At 43.0% G+C, this 23,485-nt stretch overlaps 1 protein-coding gene across 1 annotated transcript in view; it reads left to right on the top strand.

Annotated features, from left to right (window-relative positions):
• The window catches only part of LOC124262974, a 152,182-nt gene that overhangs the window by 80,019 nt on the left and 48,678 nt on the right, over window positions 1-23,485 (top strand). The window contains 14 exon segments of the mRNA XM_046697591.1: window positions 1,854-1,967; window positions 4,455-4,700; window positions 5,430-5,568; window positions 5,719-5,852; window positions 8,194-8,409; window positions 8,689-8,922; window positions 9,426-9,556; window positions 9,922-10,115; window positions 10,713-10,840; window positions 10,939-11,055; window positions 11,887-12,027; window positions 12,186-12,336; window positions 12,563-12,787; window positions 22,815-23,074. Coding sequence (XP_046553547.1) covers window positions 1,854-1,967; window positions 4,455-4,700; window positions 5,430-5,568; window positions 5,719-5,852; window positions 8,194-8,409; window positions 8,689-8,922; window positions 9,426-9,556; window positions 9,922-10,115; window positions 10,713-10,840; window positions 10,939-11,055; window positions 11,887-12,027; window positions 12,186-12,336; window positions 12,563-12,787; window positions 22,815-23,074 — 2,430 coding nt within the window.

Here is a 23,485-nt window from a genome sequence, read left to right as displayed (position 1 = left end):
GGGGTGCAGGGGTTCAGTTGGGTGCAGTGGGGTGTATTTGGGTGTAGTGGGCAGTAGTAGGGTTCAGTTGGGTGCAGTGGGGTGAAGAAGGGTGCTAGCTGGGGCAGTGCATTTGGGTGGGGGTTCAGTGGGTGCAGTGGGGTGAAGAGGGGTGTTGCTGGGGGTTCAGTGGGGTTCAGGGGTGCAGTGGGGTGCAGTGGGGGGTGGTAGTGGGGGTGCAGTGGGGTGTAGTGGGGGTCCAGTGGGGTTCAGTTGGGTGTAGTGGGCAGTGCAGTGAGGTTCAGTTGGGTGCAGTGGGGTGCAAAGGGTAGTAGTGGGGTGTAGTTGGGTGCAGTGGGGTGTAGTGGGGGTAGTGGGCGGGTGCAGTTGGGTGCAGTTGGGTTTGAGTGGGGGTTCAGTGGGGTGTGTAGTGCAGGGGTTCAGTTGGGTATAGTGGGGGTGCAGTGAGGTTCAGTTTGGTGCAGTGGGGGTGCAAAAGGAGTGGTAGTGGGAGGGGTGTAGTTGGGTGCAGTGGGGTGTAGTGGGGGGTGCAGTGGGGTTCAGTTGGGTGCAGTGGGGTGTAGTGTGGGGTGTAGTGGGGGGTTCAGTGGGGTGCAGTGGGGTGAAAGAAGGGTGTAGTGGGGGATGCAGTGGGGTGTAGTGGGGGGTTCAGTGGGGGTGCAGTGGGGTTAAGTTGGGTTCAGTGGGGTGCAGTGGGGTCCAGTGGGGTGTAGTGGGGTGTAGTGGGGGTGCAGTGGGGTTCAGTTGGAGTGCAGTGGGGTTCAGTGGGATGCAGTGGGGTGTAGTTGGGTGTAGTGGGGACGCAGTAGGGTGTAGTGTGGGGTGCAGTGGGGTGTAGTGGGGTTCAGTGGGGTGCAGTGGGGTGCAGTAGGGGATGCAGTGGTGGGGGTTCAGTAGGGTGCAGTGGGGTTAAGTTGGGTTCAGTGGTGTGCAGTGGGGTTCAGTGGGGTGTAGTGGGGTTCAGTGTGGTTCAGTGAGGGTCCAGTGGGGTGCAGTGGGGTTCAGTGGGGTGCAGTGGGATTCAGTGGGGTGCATAGGGGTGCAGTGGGGTGTAGTGGGGTTCAGTGGGATTCAGTGGGGTGTAGTGGGGTGCAGTGAGGTTCAGTGGGGTGTAGTGGGGTGCAGTGGGGTGTAGTGGGGTTCAGTGGGGTGCAGCGGTGTTCAGTGGGGTTCAGTGGGGTTAAGTGGGGTTCCAGTCGCTACATTCAAACTAGAAGTCTAGCAACTTCAAGTAACCCATGATATTACAGAAAGGTCCGGTAGATACGTATGATATAGTCATAATGTCCCAGCTATATTGCGTGTCACCCTTGATTTCCAGCCAAGGCCTTGTATGGAGTCTTGGGTTACAAGGAACCAGCCATGACTGGATAAACTAATTCAGCATAATCTAATCCAGCAGGTTACAGAAAGTTCCAGGAGAGAGTTATTTTATGTAAGGGGGTACACGCTTTATGTAAGGGGGTATAATGATACCATAGCCTTGAGTGTACCTGTAAATCTAGTGAGAAATTCCCGTGTATCTCAATGATATCATGATATCATAGACTTGTGTGTACCTGCAAATCTAGTGAGACATTCCTGTGTGTCTCAATGTGTTCATAGACTGGAGTTTACCTGTGAAACTAGGCAACCATTATTATATGTCGAAATGTTTTCATAGACTGTCCAGCTGTTAACAGTTCAAACTTTAGCCACATGGATATTCTCATAACGTGGATTACCTCACAGCCTTGTCCTATACCTGACTCACAGGCTTGCCCTATACCTGACTCACAGCCTTGTCCTATACCTGACTCAAAGCTTTGTCCTATACCTGACTCACAGCTTTGTCTTGTCTTATGTATGTCCAGGCTATACCGGGGACAAGTGTGATACTCAGATCGACTACTGCATGTCTAGCCCCTGTCTGAATGGAGCCACCTGCAAACCCAAACTTGGGGGATTTGACTGCCAATGCCCTGCTGGTAGGTGATCAATATACAGTAGTTATGGTACCACATGCATCTATATTTACTTCAGTGGTCCAACCTTAGCTAAATTACATTTACGTGGAATCGTGAAGTGATCAAGTACAACATAATCAGCCGTGTTGAATCACGAAGGAGAAAAACACAATGTCTGTATATGAAATGGCTTAGAACACTAAATTATTCTTTGACTTTCGACCCTAACGTATAAGATCTTGTAGCAAATACCCAGCCGTTGACAAACATGAGTTCGTGAAATACCATCCAGAATGTGTGTAACATGGTTTATAACTTTATTGCATATATCGGCGTGTTATTCCTTTCAGCCAGGGTATGCAACATGGTGTATAACTGTATTGAATATATCGGCGTGTTATTCCTTTCAGCCAGGGTATGCAACATGGTGTATAACTTTATTGCATATATCGGCGTGTTATTCCTTTCAGCCAGGGTGTGCAACATGGTGTATAACTTTATTGAATATATCGGCGTGTTATTCCTTTCAGCCAGGGTATGCAACATGGTGTATAACTTTATTGCATATATCGGCGTGTTATTCCTTTCAGCCAGGGTATGCAACATGGTGTATAACTTTATTGCATATATCGGCGTGTTATTCCTTTCAGCCAGGGTATGCAACATGGTGTATAACTTTATTGAATATATCGGCGTGTTATTCCTTTCAGCCAGGGTATGCAACATGGTTATAACTTTATTGAATATATTATTCCTCAGCCAGGGTATGCATTCCTTTATAACTTTATTGCATATATCGGCGTGTTATTCCTTTCAGCCAGGGTGTGCAACATGGTTTATAACTTTATTGAATATATCGGCGTGTTATTCCTTTCAGCCAGGGTATGCAACATGGTGGTTTATAACTTTATTGCATATATCGGCGTGTTATTCCTTTCAGCCAGGGTATGCAACATGGTGTATAACTTTATTGCATATATCGGCGTGTTATTCCTTTTTCAGCCAGGGTATGCAACATGGTGTATAACTTTATTGCATATATCGGCGTGTTATTCCTTTCAGCCAGGGTATGTAACATGGTGTATAACTTTATTGAATATATCGGCGTGTTATTCCTTTCAGCCAGGGTATGCAACATGGTGTATAACTTTATTGCATATATCGGCGTGTTATTCCTTTCAGCCAGGGTATGCAACATGGTGTATAACTTTATTGCATATATCGGCGTGTTATTCCTTTCAGCCAGGGTATGCAACATGGTTTATAACTTTATTGCATATATCGGCGTGTTATTCCTTTCAGCCAGGGTATGTAACATGGTTTATAACCTTATTGAATATATCGGCGTGTTATTCCTTTCAGCCAGGGTATGTAACATGGTGTATAACTTTATTATATATCGGCGTGTTATTCTTTTCAGCCACGGTATGCAACATGGTTTATAACCTTATTGAATATATCGGCGTGTTATTCCTTTCAGCCACGGTATGCAACATGGTTTATAACTTTATTGCATATATCGGCGTGTTATTCCTTTCAGCCAGGGTATGCAACATGGTTTATAACTTTATTGCATATATCGGCGTGTTATTCCTTTCAGCCAGGGTGTGTAACATGGTGTATAACTTTATTGCATATATCGGCGTGTTATTCCTTTCAGCCAGGGTGTGCAACATGGGTTATAACCTTATTGAATATATCGGCGTGTTATTCCTTTCAGCCACGGTATGCAACATGGTTTATAACTTTATTGCATATATCGGCGTGTTATTCCTTTCAGCCAGGGTATGCAACATGGTTTATAACTTTATTGCATATATCGGCGTGTTATTCCTTTCAGCCAGGGTATGCAACATGGTGTATAACTTTATTGAATATATCGGCGTGTTATTCCTTTCAGCCAGGGTATTCAACATGGTGTATAACTTTATTGCATATATCGGCGTGTTATTCCTTTCAGCCAGGGTATGCAACATGGTTTATAACTTTGAGTATGGCGTGTTATATATCGGCGTGTTATTCCTTTCAGCCAGGGTATGCAACATGGTGTATAACTTTATTCCATATATCGGCGTGTTATTCCTTTCAGCCAGGGTATGCAACATGGTTTATAACTTTATTGAATATATCGGCGTGTTATTCCTTTCAGCCAGGGTATGCAACATGGTTTATAACTTTATTGCATATATCGGCGTGTTATTCCTTTCAGCCAGGGTATGTAACATGGTTTATAACCTTATTGAATATATCGGCGTGTTATTCCTTTCAGCCAGGGTATGCAACATGGTTTATAACCTTATTGCATATATCGGCGTGTTATTCCTTTCAGCCAGGGTATGCAACATGGTTATAACTTTATTGCATATATCGGCGTGTTATTCCTTTCAGCCAGGGTATGCAACATGGTTTATAACCTTATTGAATATATCGGTGTGTTATTCCTTTCAGCCAGGGTATGCAACATGGTTTATAACTTTATTGCATATATCGGCGTGTTATTCCTTTCAGCCGAGGTATGCAAAATGGTGAAGAACGCGGTTGACTACAATCCAGGCATTGACTACATCAGAAGCTTGGCTAGTTCCTCAGTGACTCTCTGCAGCAATGAATGCATCAGTAACTCAGCCTGTGTCGCCACCGGCTTCTTCACCAACAACAACTTGTGTGTCTTACTCAACGCAGAACAAGCTGGAAAGAAAACTACAACGGGCACAACCCAGCAGTACTTTGACAAAGACTGTGCGAACACACCATGTAAGTATTCAACATGCTGAAATCTCATTATGATATCTCTTTACTGGAACGTAAATTAGGAACAAAGCACTGTAATATTTTAATCAAATTTAAAACCGCCAACCATAAATTACCGATTGAAACAGGTCGCTGGGAAAATATTCCCTCAAATAAACGATTCTGTCCGTCATGTCCCTCCCAACTCGGAGATGAGTTTCATTATTTATTTCAGTGTAATAAATTTACTGCTTCCAGAAATATGTATTTAAAGAATTATTATGTAAACAACCCTAACTATTATAAAATGTCAGCCCTATTTGAAACTCATAATATGAAGCAATTAAGAAATCTATGTAAATGTATTTCCATTATAATGTCTGTCACATGACATGATTAGTTTACCTGCACAACATTGCTGGATTTGTTTCAAGCCATAGCCTAAGAGTGATATATTTTTGAAAAATTCCCCAGAAGATGCTTTGCATGTATTTGTAAACTTGTGGTAATAAAAAGGATGATTGATTGATTGAAGATAATCACTTGAAGGGCTAATAGACTACTCCGTCTAAATGAGTCCACTGTGATAATCACCAATTTATAAATAGTTATGTTTTCAGCGTAGAACACGTTGTGTGCAAAATGCATTAAGGCAATCAACAATATCATATTGAGTATACCGGCGAATGATGTGAGGTAATCAGAACAGACAGAAAGAAAGGTTACTTTATCGATGTTGTACAATCTGTGTAGACTTCAGCGGCAAGTACTGCCAGACGGATCTGAGGGATGACTGTGAAACCAATGACTGCCGTGACTACAGCGTGTGCCGGGACCTGCTTGGTGGGAACAAGTGTGTGTGCCCCTCTCGTGGCCAGTACACACAACCAAGGTGGGCAACTTGGGATACTGTTTCTGTAAAACATTAAACTTGAAATCATTGAACAATGGACCAGGAAATATTTCTACGCAGAAACCATTTCAATGCTGAGAGCAACCTTTAGGAAATGACTGTCATCTTTTGATAATAATTCTATTCCAGATGTGATCGCGACAGCAATTTATGCAGTCCCCAGCCCTGCAAGAACAGCGGCACCTGCAACTCTTGGGGGGACGTTCGGTATCAGTGCACCTGTCTCCCTGGCTTCACGGGGGTTAACTGTGAGACGGAAGTGGGTACGTTGCGTCTAGACAGTGTCGTTACATGAATATAAATGTTAACGGGGAGGTTGCCATAGGTGAGTCTTGTGTGGACTGTGTCATTACATGAATATAGATGTAAACTGTCAGGTTGCCATAAGTGAGTCTTGTGTCGTTACATGAATATATATGTTAACGATGACATAAACGGGTCTTGTGTCGTTACATGAATACGGATGTTATATATGTTATATTTGGGATTACACTTTCTTAGTAAAGTACAAATTCTAGTACTTTTTGGGTTGAGTCCCATCGGGGATTCGAACCCACATCCTCTAAATGGCATTGTGTAATCTTAGCTTTCGGCCGTTGAACCGTGCCAATTTACACTTATCAGAGGGTATACAAAGTCCGCAGTCTAGACTACCAGTTGTTGTGAAAGTCGCGGTTGGTAAGCGGTTTAGGCGACTGACTACAAGAGAAAGGGCCTTTCTAGGTCCTCAAGTAATCACTGCCAAAAGCATAGTCGATTGCATGAGTATGTTGTGAGCATGTCATGAGCATGTGTGTATGAACCGCTATCAAATAGTGATGGCACTTGCTGATAGAACAGCCAGGTGTGCGAGTTGCACGTGTGAAATTGAAATTTCACAGGTTTGTTCATGGAATGCCGGCATGTTACCGTTATTGAACTAATCCGCTGTCGTATCAATTTTGAATGTACAATTTACACGTAGGGGTTAGTAATGGGTGATACTTTGCTTAGACTAAGGTGGTGGGGTAGACCAGTGGTTACAGCGGCGTTTGCTCGTCACACCGAAGACCCGGGTTTGATTCCCCACGCGGTTACAATGTGTGAAGCCCATTTCTGGTGTCCCTCGCCGTGATATTGCTGGAATATTGCTAAAAGCGGCGTAAAATCTCACTCACTCACTCACTCACTGCTTGATATTAGAAAGAAGCTTTCTACGGCGATTTTGGTATCATCTGCCGGATTGTTGTGAGACTGAGCTAGCTTAGTCACAAGATCATCTGTCGTGTTGATAGCTGCTGTACAGTCTGGTGTTGATCAGGTCAAATCAATGCTATTTTGTCGTCTACGTTTGATGCAGACTTCGTAAACTTCGACCACCTCTTCTGTTCGCAATACACTGTTACTTATTTACTACAATACACCATCATGAAAAATTGAACTTCGCTAACTCAAAACTAAGAATACACTTTGAGCTCTCCTTCACTTTCTGAATTTCGCTCACCTAGGGTTAGGAGAATGCCGGCATGTTACGGTTAGCACAGTATAACCCCCTATTGTCTTCCAATTAGCATGCTTCACTGCTTTACCTACCTTAAAGGTCACATGCAACGTAAAACACAACTTTGCAGATTCTGATACCTTTCGGTATGGACTTACCGAAACAAAGCGTCAAAAATGCAAATTCAACTTATAAAGTTGAAAAATAACGCGATGAAAAAAAACGCGCGAAATCGGAGTTCAAACGTTTCACTAATTTTCCCCAGACTTTTCTGGGGAATACGGGTTTCAACAGCTGGGCTGCGCTCATAGCACGTGCGCACTGAAATAGGTTCGCGCAACTTGGAAGCGGGCTGTCCGGTGAATACTCGGTGAAGGCTTTGGTGTGAGCTATTTTCATAATGTTTTGTTGATAACTCACAGGCGCGAGCTTTTTGTATGTTATGACAGTAAATAAACTGTTTATATAATTTCATTTGTCTATTTCACCACACGATCTTCTTACCGAGTCACTTTCTCAGTTCGATACTTAAAAGCAATGTCATTATTTAGAGTTGACACAATTTTTAACTGTGATATAGATATGTCACTGTCACAGACAAAACTCAATGTCTTGTTTTATTGACACCAGTGTGTCTGCCTGCCTGTCTGCTAATGACAATATTCAATACACAACTGCGATCACTGACCACATGCCATTTGAACTTAACACCAATCAGGCTATACACCATAAACAAAACGCATTGATTTATGGCCCGAGTTCGGTCTCTGTCACATTATGTAATTACACAGACAGGCAGGTGTGATACAAAAGGTGCCGGCATTCCGGGAAGATGCCATTCACAACACCCGCCTGTTGATTACCTGGCCGGTTTACTAGCGAGTGGTCCCCACTCGTCACAATAGCGAACAGTGACAGTAACATGTTAAACAACTTTTTAATTCGGGTGTCCAAAATTATGAGACAAAAAATATGGGTTTGTCCGTCGTTTTTATGTGACTGTGCAAAATTTGGTTTTGTTGCAATTATTAGATTTGTGTTGAGCAATTCATCGGTCTCAAATGAAATCAAACTGACTGTAGTGGTATAAGTAATCGAACAGATTTCACTGTGTCTCCCTACAGACGAGTGTAAGGAGAACCCGAGTGGCTGTCTGTACGGCGGGACCTGTGTCAATGGCGACAACTCTTACTCCTGCACGTGCAAACCCGGCTTCGGGGACGACCACTGTCACAATGAAGCGGTCCTGTGTACATCAGGGCGCTGCAGCAACGGACTCTGTATCAACAATTACGACAACGTCACTGCCGACTGCATCTGCGATAATCCCTTTGAGAAAGGTAAAGTTTGGTTTGTATGACTTGGTTGGAGAAATGGGATGTCTCTCTTTACCATCTTCGTTCCGTACAAATTAGTTTCAGCGGGTAAAGTGTCACATGGTGTGACTTGTGTGATCGTGTTGCTGTGCTATGCCAGAACTAAGATACATAATTAGGGGATCGTCATGGCGAAACTGCATTACTTGTGACTGCATGTCTGTCAAACTAATAATGTTGTTTAACTGCGAAATATGTTTTTAGCACGTGATAAGTGGAAGGCAATATCTTTAACTTGTTTAGATTCCAATGGCGAGTGTACCGAGAAGGACTTCTGTTCCCCGTCCCCATGCGCCACCAACAACACAGAACGCTGTGACAAGCTGACCGGCGGCTACCGCTGTGTGTGCAAGTCCGGCTACGAAGGATCTCTGTGTCAACACAACATCGACGACTGTGCCAGCAAACCGTGCGTGCATGGAACCTGTGTAGACAAAGTGACGACGTTCTCCTGCCAATGTGACGATGGCTGGACAGGTAAACCGGGACAGTAGATCTGACGTCATAGCGTATTCTCGAACTGAGGTAGCTTGGAATAGATTCATAATTGGTCTCTCTGTTTGTTGTTTAACGCCGCACTCAGCAGTATTCCAACCACGTGACGGCGGTCTGTAAATTATCGAATCGGGGCTAAACAATCCAGTGATTGACATCATGAGGAGCAGCCTACGCAACTGGGATTCGATGAGTTGTTTCTGGGTACCTACTTTAGCTTTAGCGGACATATATAAACTAATGAAATGATACAATGCTGGACTCGGGACTCGGGACGCATCATAAATAGTGTCTGAGTCTCCTTTGTATGTTTGTGTGTACGGGATGCACATCTCTGCGACGTGAAAGACCCCAAAGTGCATCAACAATGTGGAAATGAATTTAATTGCACGGGTTGTTGCTAATATATCTGCATTCTCTCACAAGTGACATTGAAATTACACGTCATTCAGTCTTTAGTAGTGATGAGACGTGTCTGGTTTCAGGCCCTACCTGTACGTCTGACATCGTGGACTGCAAAAACCAATGTCCCACGGAAAAGACAGAGCGCTGTGTGGATCTGAACCAGGACTACAGGTGTGAGTGTAAGCCGGGTTACACAGGTAAAAACTGCACGGTAAGTACGGGCCTGCTCACCGTTCTTGAAACCAGGCATCGCCGGTATCTGTGTCATCCACCCTTCTTTATCTAACTCCTTTCAATGTCTTTATAGGATCGGCTTCTTTGAATGTGTAAGGCGTGTTTTTAAACAGATCACCCCGAAAAAACAGGGGTCGTATTCGGATATAGAAATGATACCTTAGTGTCAAGAAAAGTACCTGATTATAATAATTTGCTGCACAATAACACATATCGCAAGATTTCATGTATGTTAGTAAAAGGTTTGCATCGACGATATTCTTTTCATAGGTAATAATGTTTGATCGCGCTTTTCTGCTTCCTACAAACATGTTTTGTGTTCCACCGAGTTTTGTTCCCCAGGAGATGATCAACGAGTGCGACTCCCTGCCGTGTATGCATGGCGGCACCTGTGTGGACCAGCTGGCCGACTACTCCTGTAACTGTACCCCTGGCTGGGAGGGCAAGAACTGCCAAAATATCGCCAACACGTGCTCCGGCATCTCGTGTCAGAATGACGCCACGTGCTTCCCCGTGTTTGAAGACTACTTCTGCAGGTGCGTACTGGTGCATTACGAGAGTGCTGGTCAACACTAACGACTAACGCATAACTTGAGTCTAAACATGCAACGCGTGCTTGTCCAGATGAAATGTAATGCTGTACGTAACCAATGCAAATCGATGCTTGGTTATGTCAGAAATATGAAAATGAGAAAAACACAAGTAATACTCGAACATGACAGCTCGGAAGTATATACTGACTGAGTGAGTTTGGTTTAACGCCGCTTTTAGTAATATTCCAGCAACATCACGGTGGGGGACACCAGAAATGGTCGGAAGTATATATGTTCGACAGATAAATATATAAGAGTTGTCACATGTAAAGTAAATAAAACCCCAAACAATGACATTGGCAACAGCACTACTTTATTACCCTCGAGGTGAAGAATTGTAGAAATTGTAGAAGAGGTTAAGTAAATGATAGCTAAGTTGAAATAACGTAAAACCCCGGTCAATGAAAGAAACAACACATTTAGTAATTTATGTTATGGATGAATATAAACTTGGGGATTTTGTCATATTGTATTAACTTGATGAGCACAGATTTATACAATCTCTCCAATTGTCCTATAACGCTAAGCCATTGACTTCAGTTGCCAGAAGGGAACCCAGGGGCGCCTGTGTGAATCGTCCCCCAAGGTGTGTGATCTTGTCAAGCCGTGTACTGCACAGGGTACATGCCAGCAGTCAGGCGGGTCTGCAACATGCAAGTGTGGATCATGTAAGTACTGGGTGGCATAATTATTACCCCTCCTTTCTTCTTTCAACCCTGTGATTCTTTTACGATGTATACTTAAACTTTATATTTCTCTTTCCAAGTATACAGCGGGGTGTCCTGTGAGCTGATCAAGGATACGTGTTCCGCCAATGTGTGTAACAATGGTGGCAACTGTTCTCTCGTCCAGCCAATGGGCCACACGTGTAACTGCCCAGAAGGTAGGTTTCTGAACACTTGACTCTCACACCTACACTCCTGTTTCTGAACACTTGACTCTCACACCTGCACTCCTGTTTCTGAACACTTGACTCTCACACTTACACCCCTGTTTCTGAGTCACCCAAGATGGGATCATATGGCTTTAACACCGGACTCTTCATTTGCACCTCTACATCTAAGTCCTCCAAGATGAAAACACATAGATCTAAACTCACTCTCCGACACCAACTATACCCTTGTCAGGATGTGTAGAACCTATAAATCCTGAAAACAACACTCTCTTTTACGCCTCTCCCTACTGGACGCATGAATCCCTCTCTAGCTCCAATATGGTTCCTTCTTTGACACCACATCTCTTTGACACCGTCTACAAATGCCTCCTCAACCAAACCCCATCCTACTTTACTGACTTGATCACTGTATGCACACCAGCCAGTACCCCTTGATCTCAGAACCAGCTCCTACTTACTGTACCATCTTTCCGACTTTCCTCATTTGGTAGAATAACTACCTTGCATCCCAAGACTATGGAATTCACTGCCAGTATACATCAAAGACTCTGATTCTTTGACAGCTTTCAAATCACAACTGAAGACTTATCTTTTCTTCTCTGTATATAACGGACTCTCTTCCGCTTCCCCCTGCGCTAGTGTGTGGGTTATATCACATGACAAATGGCCATTATTGTTATCTGTTATTATTATCTTTCTGACACCTTTCCTTTCAACTTTATCAGTCCACGCATCTGTTTATTTGCTTCCATCCACCAGGAATATATCCCACCTGATATATGTTTGAGAATCCTATACGCTCTCTATCTCTCTATTCAGGATTCAGCGGTGATAATTGCCAGACAAAGGACGACGTTTGCAGCAACAAGTGTCCATCTGGCACGACCTGTCTAAGCGAGGGACGCGAGACCTTCTGCCTGTGTACACCTCCCAAAATTCTCTCTGGAACGTCGTGTAAAGGTCAATATTCCCAAAAGAGATTAAACCAAATATGGTTTCATTCCATTATCTTTGTGAATACATTTGAAATGTCTATTACATGGAAATGGGTTAATAAATTATCATGGACACACATAACAATTCTGTTCATTGATTGAAAAATGTTTATCATGTCACAGACACGTCGCCAGACTTTGACCTGTACCTGGACAATCGATTGGGATCCCAGGTTGTCCAGTCGTACAACCCGTTCCAGCTTACAGGCGACCTGTCCATCATGTTCTGGATCGGCTACCTCAACTCCGGCAGATCAGTCGTGATATCCAACCTGTAAGTCGTCCACATCTCTTGATAATACATGTGCTGCTACGCTGTAGATAATGAAACAGGGCAGTATGTAGAAAATGATTTGATGGCCACGAGAACTGAGTAGGATAGTTCTTGAAACGACTTGTGATCATGATGATTTTAAACACGTCTTCACATGGTGCTGTGGATGCCTCACTTTAACATTCCACCGTAAGTAATGCTGGTTTACACTAAAACTCTCTTGCAGAGATCGCAGTGAAAAGTATTTCGAGCTCTTCCAAGACCGAGTCCAGTTTTCTGCCGCTGGAAAGGTGGTCAATATGACGCTAGAAAAAGCAGATCTTGAGACAGTCAAGGGTCAATGGGATCATGTTGCAGCCACGTGGACAAGAAACGGGTCCATCAATGTGTTTATAAACGGAATCAAAGTCACATCAGGAGATATTGACGTTAACCTCACAGACAGCAACAGGTAGGTTACATAAGATACATGTTGAATATTCAAAATGTACGTACATTTTGCCTTATCCTGACTCATACTTATTGCTTTTGCTCCTTTCCTCCTAAGGTTCAGTGGAAACCGCTGTCCCTATGTTCCCAAGAACAGTCAAAAGTTTACTCACCCAAACAGGGCCCCATGCGTTCTTCCCGCCAATAGTTCCACGTGACCGGCGGCTAGATGTTACTCTCTCCTTCATCGCCCACCCGGACGGATAAGCTGGCACCTCGGGTCCCTTCTACGGCTTTTTTAGGCCAAGATCCAAATATTTGCTGTACATTGATTCTTATATCCTTTGGCAATCATAATGATGTATTTATATTAATTATTCACGGCTAATTTCTTGGTTTTCTCACTTTGTTTGCAGAAAGGCTGTGACACATGCGATCTTGTCAACAATGCAGATACCGTATTTCTGTTTCTGATCCACACCCTGTTTGCTTTTCATGCATTCCTGCGTCATTTTCTATTACTTTACTGTGTAAATATTGCGCACATTTATCTGAATGTGTATTTAATAAATACATATTATCTTTCTTGCGCAAGGGTAATGTACAGCTTATAGAACGTGAGTTAACACCGATATTATCTTCGGGTGCCGAGATAGTCTCCCAATCTCCACTGGAGTTACTCACAGGGTACTTTCCGATTTCTTCCTCTAATATTGAGGCAGGCTCGCAGTCCCGTTTCAAGAGGGAAGCTCCTGAGGCGGGTTATGGTCTCCAAAAGCTAGTCAAACTTAAGAAGACGTCCAACAAGAAGTCGTTGTCAAAATCATCGCCGAAGTCTACTGTTGCCTTAGAAGATCCTCAGACCTGACGAAGTTGACGACCTCTCCTTCTTACACCCTCCGGCAGACATCTACCTTCGACAACTCTTTGCTGCAGCCGCAGTAGTCTACTCTTCCGACGTTTTGGGAACCTAGGTTCCTTCCCGGCTACCTATGTTGGACCTTCGCAGACCCCAGGGTTTTCAAACCCTTCAACTCTACACACCACTTTACACTCATCCAAGAAGCTTCTGCAAGCTTCCTTCGAACCCGTCAGCTTTGTCTTCTACCAGGAACCTTCGTAAACCCAATCAACAACCTTCTCGAACAAACCTAAACCAGCTCTTGCGAACCCATTCTCAGTATCCATCACGACCAGACTTCATCGCAAATATCGATGACCCGAAAAGTTATGATGGCTATTCAACAACAGCAGTTGAATGCAGATTTGGACAAACCTATTAATCAGTCGACTCCTAATCTGTCTCTCACCAACGACTCAATCCGCGAAGAGCCACCGGTTTCGGATGATAATATGCAAGACGATCTCAATTCTTCAATTTACACGGACTCGGTAGTCCTAGCCTGTATTGCTGATGGGCTGCCTATCGCGTCACCAGCCGACACTTACCTTATCCTAGAGGATGATATATACACTTTGACGATTCCGCCCATTAAATCTCTTTCTCAAGTGGCAGATACGCTCAAATCAGCCTTTGCTAGACCAACATACACCATCATTTAATCCTTGTAAGTTCCCACTTCATAACATGGATCCCGTCCTTAAAACGCCTGAAGTAGACGCAGATTACAAATTGATGAGTGGCTCGAAGTCTCGCACATACAGAGTAGAAGACAAGAATTTAGTCCAGCTAGATACGACTGCTGTTCTTCGGACTTGCACGTTCCAGAGCTGTAAATGAAGGCATGCTCATGCATGGCGGCCGATGAGAGACCAAGAATTTATGTCGGACCATTTAGTGTCTACCCCAGCTGGACTTACTTTACTGTGTCGTCAGGGTCTCTTGTCGTCCTGTCAATTGCCTGGCATGTACAACAGGCCTCTACTTCGTAAACCATGGGCTGCTTCAACCATCTTCGACGGTGCCATCAGACAAGTATCCAAGGAAGTCTCGCAGAACTCTAAGCACCAGATATTGATCAAGTCCGCCCAGATGATGAACACGATGTTTAAACAGTCGGTCCAATGAACTCAATTTCGTTTTGCTTCTCAGCCATTCAGCGCACCAAGGACAAGAAATTCTAGAGCCAGCTCTGCCAGAGGTCGTTCATCAGGCAGATTCGCTTTCGTCAGTGGAGTCCAGGCTCGGAACGACTGTAACACTATTCTTTGTGCACACTTTTGTCTCACACGGTATGTCTTGTCACTGCAGTCATATACAATATGGCCACCCAGGTAGAGTACGGCCATGAGAATTGCTGACTGATCAAAACATGGCCACCTGGGCAGATTCTGCCAGTGAAACTGCTGACTAGTAAAAATGTTGCAAGCTAAGCAAATTGTTTATCTTTTATGTGCATATAAAAGCAGGGAGGATAGGCAAGTAAAGCAGAGCCGTCAGACAGCGGGAAGGGCGTGGACAGACCAGCAGAGAGGCAAACCAGGGACTTGAAGGGACGAACTGACCAGCCAATCCAGCCATCTGCTGCCCAAGTGTCAACCTCACCTCGTCACCTTCCCCTGGTAGCCTCTGCAACCTGTGTACTAAGTGTTCGCCCTATCTCACAAGTATAGTCGGGGGAAGGAATACAGAGAGTTGGATATTCTATTGACAGACTTTATTGTTCATTATCCATGATCGAATCCATGATAAACCTACAACAAAAGACAAGGCAGTTTGTCAGGACATGCCGAGATACATACTCTTATCAACAAATCATACTATACTTCAAATACAATAGACATGATAATTACTACTTATTGATGTTGACCAGCAAAAGTATTACATATGATCAATCAATAATATAACATCACTCTTGACTTTTTGAACAATAGATGAAATGTACATGAACAGAGGTTGATTAATTAACATGCCTGAAAATATCAGTAACATTCAAACCCATCTCTACACATGAATCTTATTACAATACAAAATATCCTATGAGACGTGTTACGCTAAGAATTACAAAATTGTTGTTAATAATTATGAAACTGATGATGTACAGAACTGCCCCTTTAACTCACCCCCAGGAGACAAGAACACTCCTTTCAGCAGCGGTCAGTGGTCACATGACCCAGGGCAGGGACCAACTAGTCCTGATATCAAAACAATAATTATACTTAGTACAATAATAACCAACCATTATTATGCAGTAAAATACAATATAATTCTAACAAAGGTGCATAGAAATGGCATAGTTTATGAATATATATGAGGAGAGGTAATCAGAAACATTTGTAAACAAACACTGCACAAAGAGGGAAGGGAGGTAACTCTTTGCGATCATCACGAACATAGAAAAGCTGGCTTGTTTCAACCCATATTGTAAACCAATAGTGAGTGCTTTCTGCAATCTGATTGGTTAATTACCCTTGTCGAATATTGTTCGACATACCTGAAAATGATGGCCTAATAACCGCACATTAATACGTTGGCACTAATACCGTACTATTTTCGCTGCATGAATTTGCATAATTGAGGAACATTACCACCTCAAATTCTTTCTCTGGGATTTTGATACAATCTTTGAAGACGACAAATTCTTGGAAGAATTATTCAAAGGTGATGGTGAATACAATCACATGGTACATAATCATATGTGATCAGATAATAGTACAGTGATTAAGAGCCATAAAATATTATCCTTCAATGATGTTTATTCACAAATGAACTGCTCCGCAAATTTCAAGCATTCGTGTATTTAATTTGGTAGAATATTCCAAGTTTAAAGATTATTATTGAGCCAAAGAATAAGTTAATGATACTTGTTTCTAGATATTGATCTTCCAAAAAACACCAATCCCAGCACTCCGGACGTTTCCACTTCGAAATTCCAGCGCTAACGCTGACCCGGCTCCATCTTGTACACCGAGCGTCCCTCCACAGTCCCGCTTTGCTAAGGTTGATGAGAATGGCCTGAGGGGAATAATTGATGGGTCATTATCGAAAGCAACTGAGAGAAACACAATTTTCTTCAGAGGTGTGCATAGTTTAACATTTTGTAAACAAACCATCCAAAGGAAGTTACATGTTAGTTACCTCCCTTTCGCTAGACTGTCACACGGCTTCTAAACAGAATTATCAAAGGCATAAAAGCAAATATAGTTAGTTTTTCTGAAAAACAGCTTTCAACATGATTTACATCTGATCTAACACTGAAAGATAATATCATGTTATACTAAAATAGCAAAAAATAAATACTAATCGGTAATAATGAAAAGGTACTAATGCAGTCTAGGAAATCCCACTGACACAAGCCCAAGCATATCAAAACAATTAAAAATGTTGAAATCTTACCTTTTGTGTCCGGTTTCATCCTTCAAATTGTACTAATTCCACATGAATCCCAATAATGAATCGTTCTTTCAACATCCGAAATCTGTCGTCGATATCCGCGATTCTGTTGGGTACTCCTCACTTCAGTCACGATGCGTTGGCAAAAATTCACTGTCACAAATGATGAAAAACATATCCAAGAATGCCAAGTTGCCACACACATACACAAATCATTGCCTTCGCGCAACAGCCGTCATTCTGCTATCCCATGCCGGAATCGAGTTTAAAGTTTATAATCATAATGCACTGAATCCAGCAGTGTACAGAAGAGGTCGTACTCGGCCATTTTGCAGGGGTCTGATCGCCAACGCGTCGATTCTCGTGCCGTTGCCACTGTTTCATCATCTTGGCCCTTTTCACACTTGCAAAGTTCTTCAATTGTGTCCGTGATGGGAATGTTTCAGGGCATACACAATTCTACCATAAACGTCAGCTTCGTTAATCGACAGTAGGCCTAACTTTACACGATCAAATCCTTGTGGTCATCCTTGATTGGACCAGTCTACGTAAGATTACATGAGGTGGAGAAGGTAGCATAAAATGGAATTCTTTCATTGTCATTGCAATTCCAGTGGTATTGCAGTGATTGAGATTGTAATGTTACTCATCAAGTTTAAATTTAAAAAGGACTGAATACATTTGGTTTTGTGTATTATATTGACAGTTATTCATTTCGAACATGACGTAACCTATCTCCCCATTAGATAATAGCGTAACCCTTCTTTTGTCGTGTCTCGTATCTGGGGCGACGGCGAACCTGACCACGAGAGGCTAACCGCATTGCGACACACGATCACGACACACGATCACGACACACGATCGCGCTACATTCAAAGAACTCCTTGGAAAAAGGCTTCTCACTACAAATTGGTTTACAATATCGATAAATAGTTTGGTTTGTTCAATTTCCGGGATTCATTGGAATTCAACATAGGCAAATTTTAAACTAAATTTGCCTATGTTGAATTCCAATGAATCCCGGAAATTGAACAAACCAAAGTATTTATCTTCTAAATGGTCATAAAAAACTATTCTACAAATAACAACAATTTCAGTGAATAATTTATAATTCACTCGCAATGAAATATGTTGAAACAAAGACTAGGATTACTAATACTAAAAGCACGTGGACTACACACAAGTTGTTGTGATGATGACCATCTATTACAAAACACGGCCTTTCTAACACCTCTAACCTATTGTAAACATAAAAGCAAAACACTACGAGCCAAAAGCATGTACTCACATTGAAACTGTTGTGACTAGCAGAAGAAACGATAGACTGTCTGCTTGAAAACTGCGCTACATTTGAGAGGTGATGGCGCGAAATGGAACAATAGCGAACTGTACTATGGGAAAAGATTTTATATCTATTTACATCAAACATCTAAAAGTTGGATTAATGTCAATGGAACATATAATTTTAAATGATAAATAGATTAGAAAGATTTATAATTACGAAAATTGTGTATTTGTTCGTGAGGTGAAATTCATGTTTCCGACTACTTCCGGAAACTGCCGAAGATTACAACGCGAAAACAAGGGCAAAACAAATGTATATAGAAACTCCTTTACACAAGTATACTCAGGAAATAAAGCTAACATCCTTTGATGTTGTGCCTTGTGTTGTCTCAAGTCCACCCCCCTGGAGGTGTTACACGACTAGTTGCTTCCATCCCCAGTCGTTCCAATACAAGCTTCGACAGTGGGTGGACGTCTAGGACGTTACTGGAAAAACTGGGATATACTACGGGAGGCTTACTTAACTCAGGTCCTTCGCAAAGGGCCAACTGAAAGCCGCGCCTTCACTTACTACGCTTCTGCCTTTACTCACGTATCCCAAGCTTCAACTGTCTAAGCTGTCGGAAGCAATCAACACTCTACTCACCAAGGGTGCAGTGGAAGTATTGAATCAATACATGTTAAATCCAGGATACTATTTACTGATTTTTCTCATACCCAAGAAAAACTTGAAGGAGAAATTCCGTCTAATCTACAACAAACACAAGTTCAACTTAGATTATCTACTGAAGACAGACACATTCAAAATGGTACATTTTCCTGATCTCGGACATCTCATAAAACCGAACAGCTTTCTGGGCGATACCGATCTACAAGATGCCTATCTGCACATCCCTATTCACCCAGCCTCAAGGAAATACCCCAGATTCCTGTTTCAAGGGCGACACTGCCAATGGAGGGTCCTACCCTTTGGAATTTCTTCGGCCCCGTGGCTATTTACTCGTGTAAAGAAAACCATAGTAGCTGGTTATATATATATATATATATATATATATACTCATCAACAAGCAGAATACAATTGAACTTCATGATACATCTGTTCACCCAGCTGGGTTGGCTAGTCAATCTTATGAAATCAGGACTAAAACCCTCACAAAATTTCAAGTTTCTATGAATCAGATTCCTCACTGCTTAGAATTGTATCAAGGTTCCAGAGTACCTTTGGACCAAATTTCAAGCTTGTCTCCATCGCGTACTCAACTCACCGACATTAATCAGATCTTGGCAGAAGATCTTAGGCCTTCTCACGTCGGAACACGCACTCACAGTGCAGGGGCAGGCTCCAACTGAGGCCTATCCAACGTTTCATCAAACTGTGTCTCAATCGTCAGGATCTTAAAGTCTCTGCCCAACAACATCTCAAACCATACCTACTGTGGTGGACGGACAGATCTAATGTCTGCGGAGGAACCTTCTTACAAGAGCCAGCATACTCCTTACATCTCTACGTAGACGCCTCTCTCCAAGGATGGGGAGCGCACTAACAACTCAGAAGTCACGACAGGAACCTGGTTTGCAGAGGAAAGAGCTCTACACATAAATCTTCTAGAATTCAAGGCGGTCTTCAACTCTACACACCACAGGTCGCATCTCTTCATGAACCAATTCCTTATGATAAGCACGGACAGTAGTCTTCACATCAATCTACAAGGCACAATGAGGTTGGCACCTCTGTTCAATCCGTCTGTTGGCCTTCCGTCTATTCAACCTCGTAGACAGGCTCAATCTGTGGATAAATCATCATATCTCAGGAGCAACCAACGTCTTAGCCGACACGTTGTCCCAACCAGTACCACCGTCCCCCACGGAATGGATACTACACCCGGAAGCATTTCAACTTCTAACAAATGATGCCCTCTCATAGATCTCTTTGTGAATCGATTCAATCACCAGATAAGGACGTTCATCTCGCCGGTCCCAGATTCCCTAGCCTGGTATCTCTGTGCCCTAGTCATTCTGTGGGAGGAATTAGACGCATATGCGTTTCCACCATCTGTTCTGCTACCAAGTGGTCTGCACAAGATCGCTAAGGCCAAAGTCCTCCGACTGCATTTGGTTGCGCCCTACTGGCCTTCGAGAACGTGGTTCCCAGACCTAATAAAGCTCCTAGGAGAGCCAACAATTCAACTACCAGACTTGCCGACTCTACTTATACATCCGCACACAAGGCGACCTCATGCCAATCCACAAGGATTCCAATGATATGTATGTAGTGTATTACGCATTGCCTCACCAGGCGAGGCTCCTCTACTAAAAACGTCACCTCAGCACTCACACACTCAACTAGAAATCTCTATGATGATGAATGGAAGGAATTTTCAGCCATTTAATGCCTCACACCCTAAAGTTGAGGAATACTTATGTCACATGAGAGCTACTAGACACTTCAAAGGGTCTACTCTCTCTACCTACCTAGCAGCTATTAGCTCTGTTCTTAATATGAACACAGGAGGAAAGGTCACCAAGGTTCCCGAAATAGTCGTTTTATTTAGATCGTTTAAACTTGAAGATGCAGCATGGGATATTAATGTGGTTCTGCAACACCTTATCAGTGACGATTACAAGCCTCTGATGCAAGCCAGTGTTGACTTGATAACTAACTAGATACAGGCCTTAGACTACGGTCGAACTTCAATGGGACTTCAAAGAATGAACTACCAGGTCAACCGGACAGACCCTAACGACACACAATACTTATCATTGTGTCCAGTTAGGGCATTGAAGATCTACCTTAAAACAACTGCTACGAGAAGAAGAAAGTTCAAGCCTCTGTTCATCCCATAATCACCCGCTAAGTCTAAAGAAGCCTCCAGAACTACGATCTCCTGGATGAGAGCAGTCATCCTACGGGCGTACAAAGCAGCAGGGTTGGATCCACCTAGAGCCTCCACCCCACATGAAGTTAGAGCGTTAGCGTCAACCTTAGCACTACACGGCGACTGCTCTCTATCGTCCATCATGGAAAGCTGCTTTGTCTTCTCCAACCATTATCTCAGAGACATTGCCACTGAAGATGTATCCGGTATCCACCAGTTCGGCCCTCTTGTAGTGGCGCAGCAGCTGACAGTCCAAGCCACATGATAACCTTAATCACGTAGACTCGTAGACGTCAGGTTACTGTCCCATAACCACCATCAGAGAGTCCATGCTCCCCTGTCTTACAAGATAAGTCAGCGCATGAGTGATGCGATTCAGTTTTGACAGAAGCCCCTTTCTAAACATATGGGTCGTTTAAGATAGCAAGAATCAGGAATTCTTAGCATGTCTTCAAAATCCACAAAATCATAAGATATACTTCTTTTATTCAGTTAATTGAAGGTGGTTTCCCGGTTACCAGCCGCAGGATCAGAAGAACGAAGCAGAGTTCTGATCATGGGTATATGATCAAATATGATCATGGGTACATGATCACACTAGGACTGATCGAACAGTCACAGGGAATCCAGATAGGTGGCTGACCCACCACCTGTCCGTCGGATTCAAGCATTATGTATGACTCAGGATATGGAAAAATATGCAATTTTTATGATAAAATTGATAGTTTATACTTATCCGGATCCCGACTCCACTATCTGGCCTCCCTGTAAGCTAATAGTTGGGGCTGAATAGGAGAGAGTGACATTGAGGCCGCCAGTCACGTGTGACTATTGGCGGGAAGGAGGCAAGGAGCCCTGTTTAGTTGAGTAAACCTTTGACTGTTCTTGGGAACAGAAGGACAGAGGTTTCCGCTCAACCTTCGGAGGGAAGGGAGATAAAGCAATAAGTATGAGTCAGGATAAGTATAAAATATAAATTTTATCATAATAATTACGTTTTGCTTGGTACTCAACATGGACACATTTGGTGTTCCCGAGTGGAACCTGGAATAGGTCGGGATTGGTTGTTTTGGAAGCAAGCACTGTGTTACACCAGCTGCAGATCTACACACACGTGCTCGCGTGTACCATAAAATGATTAGCGTGCTCGTAAAAATGCAATCGACTTTGCTCCTCTTTGGAGGATATGAGATTTGAATACATACTCTATTTCGAAATACGAAATCCTTGGCTGAAGAACCTGCTTGCTGTCAAAACACCCATCGTTCATATATAATTATATAAACAATATTAAGAAATAGACAAAATACGGTAAATAACTTTGTTGTAAAACAAACAAAACAATTTTCAGTTTGTCGAATGAATTGTTCACGGTGTTGTAGATAACGATTTGAAATTATCAAAATAAATTTGATTCGTTTTAGAACGTAAAACAGACCCTGGGCGTTCTGTAGATCTTTAGCAAATCACCCGTGTTCTATTATCTGCCTATCTAATATCATATATCTATCCATATGTCCATCTGTCCATCTATCTATCTATCTACCTGTCTATCCATATCAATGTAAGTACAGATGTAAAGTACAATGTTTCAGTCTGAAGATCGTGTGGTTCGACCCAGCCTTCAATGGATACATCTCCCGTCTTACTGTGTGGAGAGGCATCCTAACCCACACTGATGTGACAAATGTGTTGGGGAACTTGAACTACCAGCCCACAGGTGACCTTGCCCTTGGGTGGAACCGCTACAAGATGGCGGGCGGAAGTAGAATATACGTCCCAAGCAAGGCTGGTACGGGTGTTACACTGTGCGAGCCGGGACGTGTCATGGCAGAAAACTGCACTGGGCAGCCAGGTTAGAAATGATGTGACAGCAAGCGAATTAATTTAGTGACGCTCCTGATCCAGTGATATATTGGCATGAACAAACTTTCAAGAAAATGCCTTGTGTACATAAATAGGGCTGCAACGTTTCCGTTCGATTCTTCGAAAATCGAATCTGACACCTTAGGTTCGATGTTCGATAACCATGATCACACTATTTCGATTCGATATTTGAATACTTATTCAAATTATTTCCATACAGCCAGAACGTACTTTTGTCTCCAACTCGAGCAGTTTCGAGCGCTGAAATAAGGCGAAACGTGATTGGTTAACGCCGGGCTAATTATCCAATGCAAATTGTTGTTGACGATGGATTTCACGCTAAAAAGGCTGACTCTCTTAAAGTCGAAAGCTCATGTGAAAGACCCGAGTGCTGCAACAT

Source organism: Haliotis rubra, unplaced genomic scaffold (genome assembly GCF_003918875.1).
Source record: "Haliotis rubra isolate DU_JTF1 unplaced genomic scaffold, ASM391887v1 Scf862, whole genome shotgun sequence".
Lineage (NCBI taxonomy): Eukaryota > Metazoa > Mollusca > Gastropoda > Lepetellida > Haliotidae > Haliotis > Haliotis rubra.
This window is presented reverse-complemented; position numbering and strand designations above follow the sequence as displayed.